The following is a 12,660-nucleotide window of genomic DNA, read 5'->3' as shown; positions in this document are numbered from 1 at the left end:
ATAACCTTCCCCTTATGAACATGGCATTTAGTGACAGAGTTTCTGGTCCCAAATGGGGTCATTAAATGAGGACCATCTGTTTTAAGTAACCAACAAAAGCTTGTTTTCCCTCTTTGTCTTTTATCTATGAACTTTTGCTCCCAAAGTAGTATGGATATGCAGTATTTGCCCTTATATTTCAATTATACTCTTATCTTCCCCCCACTAATACTAATATCATGTGAAACTAAGGTGGATAAGCTGGATGCTCACAGGGTCCATGTAAGAAGATGGGACTAAGAAGATACTGTATTGATCAGTTCCTGGGAGGCAACTGGACAGATAAACATAGAATGATAAAAGCTCTATTTACTCCCTCTACTAAGCATTGGTTATTTCTTCCAGAGTTACTATTTATTGTAAAGAGACGGGTAGGTGTGGATGCTAGCTGCATGACTAATGGATGCTCCTCGATGTCCCGATGGCATCACAGACCTTCCAGCCAATCCTGCAAAAAGAGCCTTGCAATCCTTCTTCGTGCAGGTGGTTTACTATTTCATCTGCTTCCTCATGCCTGCCTCCTGAGGTTATGCCTGTCTCTTTGAAGCACTGGGCTGCTATTCCCCTTTGTTTCCTGGATGATCTGATGCAACTGTTATTATGCACAAGAGCCCATTGAGTTTTGGCTTGCTCATGTTTGAATGGAAGAAACCATGGGGGTGGGGGGCGGGGCCCTGCAAAGCTGGTATCCACGTAGAAGGGGCCCAAGTTAGAAAATGAACAGTGGTTTCCTCTTGTGTATCGTACAAAGAGGCCTTGTTTTGCAAAGCTACAGAGTGAAGGAAGCACTGATGCTGGACACTATAGAAATGCCCAATATATTTATTTATTCATGCATAGGCAGTCTGCACCCTATAGCATTCTTGGCTGAGCAGAAATGTATACTCATTAAATTCCAGGGCAATCTGTACCTATTATTTGAACATGGGGAAACTGCTTAAATAACCCATATTGCTGCAGCTTTGCATTGCCCAGGGGAGCCATTATGCTGGGTGGGCTGGGCAAAACAGAACCTTCAGGGGAAAACCGACTTGGCTTGCTTCTAAGCTGTATTGTTTATTCAAGCCTGCTGGGCTCGGAAAAAACTATGCTTAATCATCCTGCAGCATTACTTACCTCCTCTAATAATTAATAAAACATTCTTGGCTGCTGCATTTGGTTTTATCGATTTTAAACGGTCAAAGCGTACACACCGAACACTTAAAACTGAAAGATGAGTTTTGTTAAGTAAAACTAGGACTAGATTCCCCCATGGTCTGTTCAATAGGCAACCAGGTGGTATAAATCTTCAATCATGGAATATTCAGAGCACAAGACTCACTCGGGTGCTGTGAATTTAATTCTGCTTTCAAACTGCTTATTAGACAACTTCTAAAACCTGAGATACGCTTCCATATTATGACTGCCGACAAAACTGCTGACAGCGCTGCTTAGTGATAAATGCATGTTTAACAACCTTTTGTTGCTTATTGATCCTCCGAGAGTTATTGGGAGGGAGTTGGAGGGAAGGAAGAACCAGTGGTACAATTGTAGCACTTTGTTATAGAGTTCATAGAGGCAAAATGAAGATAAATTTCTGGGTGCAGCCGTCTGAAGATTTAATGGCTCTAAGAAAAAAGGCAGAGACTTGAACAAATATAACTAACACAGACACACACAGAGAGACACTGGACCCACTGATGATTGCCTCAACTGTTCAAATTTCCAGAACCTAAGATCTGCTCCCAACAGACTATCTACAAAATCTGGATGACCAAGGCATTAATTCACAGAAGTTTATCTTTCATAGCATTTGAAATTACATATTATTGATATGGTGTTTTTAACCTTTGAAATTAATTAGAGTTGATATAGATTCTTTTCAACTATAACTACTTAAATATGTAACTTTATTTGATTTATTACTCTTTGCTTTCAATGTTTTCAGCTGGATTCAAAAAGTTATTGGTTTCTGAAATTAAGATTTTAATTGAAGAATATTTTAAGCATGTTAAATTAATCAGCCAAAGTATTAGTGATGTATCAGTTATGTTGCACACTGTATTTGAATCTAATTGCCCTTGCTTTATTTTATAGCCTATGCATGATCATCATATAGTATGATCTGTAATTATTAGCACTTACTCTCTAGCAATGCCGAGAGAAACGTTTTTTAAATTTTGGCTTAATTCGGAAATTTATCTGCAAAGTTTATACTTCAAATTCTGGAACCGGCAATAATCTGGAGGAAACGTTAACAGTTCTAACAGTTGACACATAATCTTATTTGTTATTTGACAAGATTGCTAGTAATAAGTATGGTATGTTAGTAATTTCCCAATTTTTGCCTTTAGATAACATTTTTCATGTTACTGTTTTCCAAGCAACTTCCCCATATATCCTTACTCTTTAAGCAAAATTCACACACAGAGAGATTATGTTTCATGCACGCTCACCATGAAAAAATAATCTAGATCAGTCTTGGTTACTGTATGGATAGGTGACCACCATGAAATCCCACTACTTATATACTATTGCTGAAAACTGTATGAAGGTGTCTTAAACAGACACTATGAGTCAAGACCAATTAGAAGGAGTATTTTCTTTTTAACAGTTCTTTATAATTGCATTACAGAGGAAAATCAAGCAGTTCTTATTTTCATTGAAGCATCCCTGATTACTCTCCAGAAAATGTAATATTACCTAAGGTTTAAATACTTATTATATTTGACAGTGTCTGACAGCACTGGAATAAATAAGAGTTCCCTCCCTCCCTTGTGATTCTGAATAAGACTATGTTTTAGTCCCAATCCAGGTCAGGCCCCTACAACAGCTTTTAAAAAATCAGCTGCATGGAACCAAATGACACTAATTGAAATTGCTTCATGCAAATGCCATGCCAAATGCAACCCAGAGTTCCATTTGTTTCTTGTATGTGACAGATTTGATCAAGCAAGTAGGGAAATACGCACCTATAATTATCATTTATTTCAGAGTTTTGTATATAAATCACAGAGGAGAATATTCTGCACTGGGTTCAGGGGGCGCGGGGGGGGGAGAAAGGCAAAATCTGCAAATTTAAGGAAAGAGGGCAGGGAATATGACTGCATTTGCAGGTAAAATTTAAGAGCATGAAATGACCTAATGGCAAAATGAAAGTAGATTTACTGACTGTAGGTAAACTACCACTTGTGCTTAAGAAGTTTGATTAGAACTAGATTTTTTTTTTTAAAGAATTAGAATATTGGAAGAGAGGAAATAGAATCAGACTTTAATACTCACTTCTGCTTTTTTACGTGCTTCCATAGCTTTCATCAACATCATATGCTGCCTTCTTCTTTCCCGTTCCTATTAAATCAAATCAAATTAGAACAAAGTACTACTGAAAGTAAGAGTTTATATATATATATATATTTTAAAAATTTCCAGAACTTGACAGGACACGTTTTAGCATTAACAGACAAATCAGGGTGTATGCTAAATAAAAAGTATAGCAGGTCTGTGCATGTTTTAGTTCAGGTTTAGAAAGCAAATACAAGTACAACTGAAAGCAAAAAAGTAAAGCGATGAACATGGAGACAGTGTAAAACAGAAGCATACAGATTTACTTATGGTCAGTTGTGAGGCTCCTTCAGAAGCTGGCTGAACAAAAAGCATAATGGTTGGCTGGAACAGGCCAGTTACCTTACATATGCTGTAATAGGAAGTTTGTAGTTGCTCGCCGAGTGGCTAATTAAATTTTTAAAAACTGTAATGCAGATAACTTTGGAAAATAACCAAAAGTTACTTTTCCCCAAAAAAATATTCAAAAACCATTTGGGCTACACGTTGGTTATAAACATTCATTTGGGTATGTGTTGCTGAGGATACAATTAACATTGGCAGCCAATCATTGAAAATCAACCTATTTGGTTTGAAACCTAGCTTCCGATGAAGTAGCCATATTTGAGCAGGAATGCAAAGAAATAATCCTCTGGGTTGTCCCTCTAAGGCGAGCCAAAGAAGCTGCACCCAGGATTAGGTTAATGTTGATTTAGTCCTGAACTAGAGCACAACGGGGGGGAGGGGGGGAAAATGGCAAAAGTTTATCTAGGGACCAAAATCATGTGGGTTTATTTTAATATAGCCCAAAGACTGCATGCTCTTTAGTAATTTCAAACTGAGGTATTTTTTTTCCAATTGCATAACACTGAAGTAATCTGAAACTCACATGCCTCTCTGATGTTAGCATTAAATAAATTGAATATCCCAAATCATGTGCGCAAATGGCCGAGTGAAAATCACGGATAACCTATTTATACTTTGAAAAAATAAGTGTAGGGTAATGCAAATTGGAACCCTCGCTACGTTCAGCAGTCCAACTTGATACTACAGCAAAGAAGATTCTGTTAACAAGGCAACAGCCTCACGGGTGGCTCAGATGGGTCAATTTATAGTTAAGTTTCGGGTAAGTTGTGTTCTTTTCTTTTACAGACAAGACAAGCAGATGTATGCAATGCACTGTGCTGGAAAGCCATGCAGCAGTATGTAATATGACAGCAGCCAGTGCTACATTTTATGCATTGCTATGACAACCATATCACAACCAAATCACAATGCGGTGTTAGATGTACAAAAGTAAACATACCCATACCATATCTAGTCTATGCCTCTCCAACTCCTGGTAGAAAGAGTTGGCACAATATTATGAAACAGAAATCACAGAGTCAAAAAAACCACTTTATAATTCCCCTCTCCCCCCCCCACCCCAATCCCATACCAAAGCAAAGCTGGTTACCCATAAGGTGAATGAAAACATTTAAGTAAAATGTTTATATATATTTATAAGTATATACTGTATATGGGAGAACATTTGACGATTTGTCCTCCAAATTATTTAGGTGTTCATTCAAAAATAGAATTTCTGTTTTGTTTTTTTAAATTAAATTTTAGATACATACCTGATGTTTCAGAAGAACAGCTTGCTGTCTCCTCATTTCCTTTTCCTTGAAATATGAAAAAAAATCAAGTATCTGATAAATGTTACTATCAACTAAAGATGACTTTTCTACCATACCGATCAAAGTAAAAAATTCATGTTTTTTAAAAATGTAATCCCACTTTATTTTTCTAATAATCTTCAATGACTTGTTGAATATCTTGAAAACACAATGTGTGGAAGATGCACTACAGTGGTTATCAGATCATGCCGCGATCAGGAATGAGGCAACATGATAACAGAAAACAAGATTCATATATTCTGCATAGACAGACGGTTGTGTAAAGCTATCACCCCAAACCTGACAGGAATAAAGTAGGATTCAAATGTTCTGTTTTACTACCCAAACAAACTTGCATTGGCAGAAGAAAACTTTTATGACCTTCATGATCCAATTCTTTTTCTATAGATTAATTTCTTTCCAACAGTAACATGGAAAATTGGGAACAGATCCAACAGCTTGAATCAGAGCTCTTTACATGTATTTCAGAGTTGCCTCAAATCTAGAGAAATAATCCATTTCCCCTCTTCCTTCTATTGTTGAGTCTCCAGTACTACACTGGGTAATTCTCTACACTTAAAGAGGAATTTTTAGGGAACAACAGTGAAAATAGAGATTGACAGCAAGAGGGAACTCTGCTCTGCACAGAAGATAACACATAGTTTTTGGCATCCTGACCTCAATCTAAATGTTAAGCTACATATTTATTTAATGGCTCATGGGGTGGTTTTTTTTTGAAGACCATGTATGAACTTTTAATTGTTTTCATTATTATTACTTACATATACATATACTTACATATACATATGGAAGCTGAATGTCAGAAACATATGCTTCAAACCCTTTTGTGTTTTAACAGACTATATATGCACACACACAAAACACAGAAAGACACATGTATATGCCTATACAGAGCAAAGCATTCAGAATAAAATTGTGATGATTTTTAAAGAAAATATTTGGATACATTATCAGGTTTGATGTGTATGATCATACAATTCATTTTTTAAATGGTTGGAAAATAAAAGCTCTGATGCTTCTCTAAACTAACCTTTATTCGTTTCTCGGCTTCCAATAATTTGGCATTTGCTGCTTCTTCCTTCTTTTTCTTTTTAGCCTGTGCATGCAAAACAGGTCCCAAGGTCATGCAAGAGAACGCTACAGCTTGAAAATAATCTCAGACCAGCAATAAGGCTTCATGCTTCACAAGGTGCGAAACAATACTACACACCATGTACACATCATAACAGATTTCTTCCTCAGTTCTTTTTTTGTGTTACGAGTCATTCCATTGATTTTTTTTTCTAGAGGAAAGACTTACATATGTACAATCTAGGAAAAACATCATATATAACAACATGTCATCTTACAACATGGCTGCACTACTGAACTTCTAAACTTTTTGCTTGAAGTGGCATGTTTACAAACAAATGAACAATTAATGATGAATGATGTTTTTTTTATTCCCTGGATAAACCTCATCTGTGGGTACACTTTTCAGGATCTAATTAAGTCAGTATATAAAAAAAATAACATCTCTTTGGCATATTATAAGAACCACATTTTCCCCGATCGATGGTTAAACAAGTATGACAACCACAATTAAAAAGAAATGTTGCCAGAAAGATCAGAAATGGAAACCTGAAACAGGAATCTTAAACCTCCATTTTCTCCAGTTTAGTTACATATAGAATGAATACAAACAACATTTTGCAAAACACACATTCATACATCTCTTAGAAGTATAAGCATGCACATTCTTTAAGATTTAAATCATGGTATTCAAGTATCAGCCTTAAAGATGCTTTCTTAATAAATACACTTTTTTTGTTCTAGTAACTCAACCAAATTATCTTTCCCTTCTTGGCCTTCATCATTTAGCTTTTTGATATCTACAGGACTAAATAGGCAGTGCTTACTTTCACACTGTTCTAGACAGTCATTCCCAGGGGAGACACAAGGCATAAAAGGGTGAGGAGAACTGGTCAAACTATCTCCTCTTTTCCTCCAGCAATTGTACCAGTGAGTGCAAATAATTCTGCATTCATTCAGACAATATTAAATTGATAAAATGCATCAGAGCAACCACATGTCTAAATTGTATTTTGCTGCTTTTTATTTGATTGGGATGAAAGAATGGATGTTGCTGAGAAAGAAAAGACATTTCTTAGAAGGCCACAATCTGAGTTTGGATGCTATGGGTATTTATGGTATGGTAAAGTTAATGTGGATGTTAAAAGTTATTTTATTAGTCATACTGTATTGAGAATATGCAAATAACTCAGGTTATACCTAAAAGTACCTTTATAGATCTCAGCTCAAGAAGCATATTACAGAAGAGAAATGGCAGATAAAGATAAATGTTTGACATACTAGCACTTATTGGAAAATTATCAAGGTGAATTTAAGATCAAATCAAGAGAATAATTAATAGAAGAAGGATATGTAGTTGTCAATGGTTCTTTCATTTAGTTACCTGAAAGTTTTAAAATCGACAAAAAGACTTATGGTATAGAGTCACAATTTGTAAGTCAGAATTTGAAATACCATTGTGTACAGATGATGAATTTTATTTATGAAGAGAATTGATAAAAACATTAATAATAATAATAATAATAATAATAATAATAATAATAATAATAATAATAATAATAAAGTTGGATTGTTGAAATTTGAAACACAGGAAGAACAGATTAAAGAATGTACGATAATGTAGGCTAAGAATTCTGGTTATACAAACAGGTCAATATGTGATTAAAAATTTGAAATTTATATTGTCCTATGATCTCAAAGAGAATTTTTAACAAATGTACTGTTGGTATATGATGCCAGAAAAATTATCTAGAATATATAAAGGCACTTCAAATGTACGTTGGAAATGTGAACAACATGAAGGGTCATTCTATCATGCTTGGCTAACGTATAAAAAAAGCTAAACAGTTATGGATCCAAATACATACTTTGCTACAAAGAATTGTAAAGATTAATATTTAATTGAAGCCAGAACTTTTTCTCTTAGGATTAATGGTTAAACAGTTAGAAAAAAACCATGGAAGATTATTTCAATATATGATCGCAATAGCAAGAGTACTGTATGAAATGGAAAGATTTGACACCACCCACTATGGAAGAATGGTTGGCTGACAGATTTTGCTGAAATGGATAAATTGACTTCTTTGATCAGACACAAGACATTACCTACATTTATTGCTGACTTGTGGACTTTTTTTGCGTAAAAATGGAAAAAATTAACTTGTGATTTATGGTTTTGATGATTAGACAGGATAGCGTATAGAAAGATGAATATTATGATATAAATTTAGAGAGAAAGGTCAAAATATATTTGTACTTATAACTGCTATGAAGAATACTGAAAGCCATTTCTTTATACTTTCTTTTCCTATTTTTTCTCTTTCTTTTTCTTCCATGTTTTACTTTCCCCTTGCTTTCTCTTTTTTTCTTCCTTTTTTACTATCTATTAGGCCGTGTTAGCTAATTAGTTTTAATCAAAATTATATTTAAAAAATTATAAAAAACCAGAGGGTCTTGTGTCTCTCTCTCTCTCTCTCTGTATTTTTGTGTGTATCTGTATGTCTGTGTACACAGGAGTAAATTTACCTACTGCATCCTGAACATGAATGTATTTATTGTGGCATCAGATTTCATAAGAGTACAATCCACTTCATCAGATCCTTCTGGTGAACATGATGCCTCTGACAAAGTTGAGCCCAGTATATTTAAGTGTATTTATACCCTATTAAATGTGTTACTTTTTTAAGGATAAGAAGAGAATTCCTCTGAATGGGAATGGGAAGTTGGCAATAAACTAATACTTTTCTTCTAGAAATTCCTGTACATATTAACTGTTCTGTGAAACGATTTTATATCCACTTAAAAATAAAAATTCACAGCTTGGGAGCCACACTTTAATCTACGGACTGAAATTTCTGCAAGAGCATATAATCTTAATACAAAATTGTTAAATTCTTGCAAGAGCCCTTCTTTGTATTTGCCATTAAAAGCTGGCCGTACCTCTAATATTTGCTGCGCTCGGAGTTCTTTTTCCATTCGGATTTGCTGTATTCTCTTAATTTTTTCCTGCAACAAGAAAGGCTTTTATTTATTTAAAGCAGCAGTAATAATGGACCATACCCCCTTCTGCCATAGCTGAGAGTGAATTTCCACACAGACCCATCCAATCCGGGCGAAGCCTCCCCTGTACACTCGCTGCTTGCTATTATTATTCCATCGCATTCCCCTGGAAGAGGCCAACCACAATTATTTCATATGCAATACCAGATCATGCAATGAAATCTGCCAAATAATGAAATGTTAAGACTGCAGCCCTTTTCTAGGTGGTTGGGGACTTCCAGGCATTATGGTAGCATTGAAGGAGGACCTTCTATGAGCTACAATCAAAGTTAGTAAGAAAATGGCCCAGATGCTTAAAAATAATGTTTTTCTATGGTTCACCTGCACCTCGAAAGTCTCAACTTTGGCCCAAAACAAATGGCTGCCAAAATAACATGTGTTCCAATACTGAAAAACAAACCATTTATTAGGATGTTGTTTTCCCTATATACTTAGCAGAACACACAGCAATATTAGCCACATTATTGACCAATTTTATTAAAATCATTGCTGTTCCCACCATGTTTCTATAATATTCTGGGATGGAATTCTTAATAGAAGCAACCTGCAACAAATACAGAGGGAATCACTTCTGAGTAAGAATGTATTGTAAATGTCTTCATTTCAATTTGTGTCTCTGTATGAAGATCTAGATATCACAAAGGTTGCTGCTGAGTCTTCTGATATTTCACAGCCTCAGGAGCTGATGGTAATAACTGAATTAATGGAGAATATAATGGACAAAGAAAATAAATTCTATGCAATAAATTTAGGATGAACAGTATGCGTGGTTAAATGGACTGAAATTCATATTATCTTATAATTTAAGAGAGAATTTCTACAAAACAAAGTATCAATGGTATATAACACCAAAAAAAAACTAAGACACGGGTGTCCAACCTGTTGACTTGCCTTGGGCTGTACTGAGTGAAGAGGAATTGTCTTGGGCCGCATATAAAATATGTACTATAGTTAATGCATATTACTGTTAAACATTTGTGATCTTGTGGAGTTGCATTACTAGCTGTTCAGGGCCTCATGTGGCCCATGGGCCGGGGGTTGGACAAGCCTGATCTAAGGTGTACAAATAGCCCTCATCTTACGAACATAATGGAGCCTGCCCATTATGATTATAAGTTGGGACAGTGGTAAAGTGGATCATCATGAGACCAACCTGTTTTTTTTTATCTTTTCTTGTAGTGAATCACCATGATTATTAGGTGAATCTGTGGTCATTAGGCCAATGGCAATGTTTTTGCTGAAAATCAGAAGCAAACACATGTTTTCGGCAAAAACATTTTAAATCATGGTCACCTGACCGAGGGACATTGCAAGCGGCCATAAATATGGGACTTCTGAACTCTCCCCAATCGATCCTGGAAGGGCAGGGCAGAAGAAATGGAACAAAATGTTCCCTTATGCCCAAGGTTGATTGTGTATCAATGGACATGATTGTACATTCCCTCTTTTTTTTAACCTTTCCTCTTTTTTTGCTTTTCCCCTTTAAATGCAACTTTATCTGTAGAATTTGCAGGTGATGGCACATCTTCATGCTTGAAATGCATTTCCCCCCCCTCCAAAATGTGCTATGGATCATCAAATTATCCAGCTGAGCTTGAGCAAAGCAAAATGAGTTTTCAAATGGTAACCCCATTACAGATACACAAATGCACATACACACACACATACACACATCCCACTAAAATAGTACATTTTGCAAAGCGCCTAGTTGCAACCCAAAAGACATAAATTACCTGCTGTTTCATTATTTTTATCTGCTCTTTTTGCTTCCTTTTTTCTTCTGCAGCCATTATAGCTAAGAATAAGACAAAAACATGTTTGGTAGTAAATAACAGTCAGGATAATGGAAACACAATATCTACGGTTTCAAAAGCTGTAAGGTTCTTAAGAAGATGTGTAATACTGACCTTGCTGTTTTTTTGCTTCCTTAGCAGCTCGGGCCTGCTCTTGCTTCTGAATTTTTCTCAAAAGCTTGATTTGTGCTGCTTGTCTAGCAATTTCTGGAACACAAAGGGGAAACGCTTAGAGTATACTAAAGATTGCTTATTGACACAAGGATAGTTGGACAAATGGAGAGACAAAAACAAATGGAAAATAGGCAACTCAGCGCTGAGGAAATCCTTAATATGATTTCATACAAATATTTTTTGTTTTGTTAATACCCCAGGAAAAGTGTGAAACTGCAGATGTATCTCAAACCATCACTTCTTTTCTTTTTTTCCCCCTTGGGTAATTAAAAAAAATATTAAAATAATATGGATTGCCACTCAGGTTCTGGAAGATCACTGGAACAATTATTTTTTTGACTTGCAAGTCAAAAGGTTACAATTCGGCTTGGTTATCCTTGACAAAAGTGAAATTTTCCTTCCTGTCACTCTGCCATCCATTATTCTGAACCTGCCGTCTGGAATCAAAGAGAGCAAATCCTGATTTTTGATTCCGTGACATCATCTCAGGTAATTGAAAAATACTATTGTATCCTTTTCAAAGTTAAATATATCCAGTTCCTTCCATCTCCCTTCATAGGGCTTAGTTTCTCGTCCCTTGATCATACTCATGTTTTCTTTGAATCTTAGAGGGTATTCCCAGAAATGAACACAATAATTTGAGTTAAGGTTTGAGAAATGCAGAATGATGTGCAACTATTATTTCCAATGTAATTTGAAATTACACGGAGTAGAATTCTCTCTTGCTATGTAATAGTTTGAATCTATTATTTTCCCACGGCAAAATTCAGTGGCCAAGACAAGCTACCTTATGAAAACAAAATAAACCACAAGTCTAGAATTAGAGGCAGAGGATTTTTACCCATATGTCCTTTGAAACTATAACATAGGTGCCAATTTATGGAATCAGAGGCTACCGAAGTGAGAACATCCAGGCCATTGGCACATGCCTGGATAATTATTCTTCTCCCCTAAGTGTTAAAAAACGTAACCAAGCTCTGCAGTGTTGATTACATTATGAGACATAGCTACAAACACACAAGCAGCAGAAATATGGATGAGAACCAGTGGTGGGATTCAGCCAGTTTGCATTGGTTTGGTAGAACCGGTAGTTAATTTTTTGTTCACTTCAGCGAACCAGTTGATGTCCTAGTCCTTTTTCGCAAGGCCCAGAATGGACTGCCAGAAATGCTTGGACATCACTCCTGGAAGTCCGTTCTGAGCCAGGGAGGCGTTCTAGGCCCAGAATGGCCCACCAGAAGTGTGTGGACGCCACTTCCGGAAGTCCGTTCTGAGCCGGGGAGGCCTCCCAAGCTCGGAACGGACTTCCAGAAGTGGCATCCACACACTTCCGGTGGGCTGTCTGGACCTGGGAGGCCTCCATAGCTCAGAACGGACTTCTAGAAGTGGCGTCCATGCAGAGAACCGGTTATTCAGGTATTTGAATCCCACCACTGATGAGAACCATTCTTTTCCCTTGAAAAGAGTTAATAATAATAATAATAGTAAAGTTGGAAGGGACCTTGAAGGTCATCTAGTCCAACCCCCTGCTCAGGCAGGAAACC

General features: G+C 36.2%; 1 protein-coding gene across 1 annotated transcript in view; it reads right to left on the bottom strand.

Annotated features, from left to right (window-relative positions):
- BAZ2B (bromodomain adjacent to zinc finger domain 2B) overlaps positions 1 to 12,660 on the bottom strand; it is a 128,548-nt gene that overhangs the window by 36,924 nt on the left and 78,964 nt on the right. Inside the window, exons 14-20 of the mRNA XM_029283922.1 lie at positions 11,057 to 11,149; positions 10,883 to 10,944; positions 9,030 to 9,095; positions 6,049 to 6,114; positions 4,959 to 5,003; positions 4,652 to 4,678; positions 3,301 to 3,366 (exon numbers count right to left, since the gene is read on the bottom strand). Coding sequence (XP_029139755.1) covers positions 3,301 to 3,366; positions 4,652 to 4,678; positions 4,959 to 5,003; positions 6,049 to 6,114; positions 9,030 to 9,095; positions 10,883 to 10,944; positions 11,057 to 11,149 — 425 coding nt within the window. The remainder of the gene's footprint in view (positions 1 to 3,300; positions 3,367 to 4,651; positions 4,679 to 4,958; positions 5,004 to 6,048; positions 6,115 to 9,029; positions 9,096 to 10,882; positions 10,945 to 11,056; positions 11,150 to 12,660) is intronic.

Source organism: Protobothrops mucrosquamatus, unplaced genomic scaffold (genome assembly GCF_001527695.2).
Source record: "Protobothrops mucrosquamatus isolate PMUCROS unplaced genomic scaffold, P.Mucros_1.0 scaffold279, whole genome shotgun sequence".
Classification (NCBI taxonomy): Eukaryota; Metazoa; Chordata; class Lepidosauria; order Squamata; family Viperidae; genus Protobothrops; species Protobothrops mucrosquamatus.
This window is presented reverse-complemented; position numbering and strand designations above follow the sequence as displayed.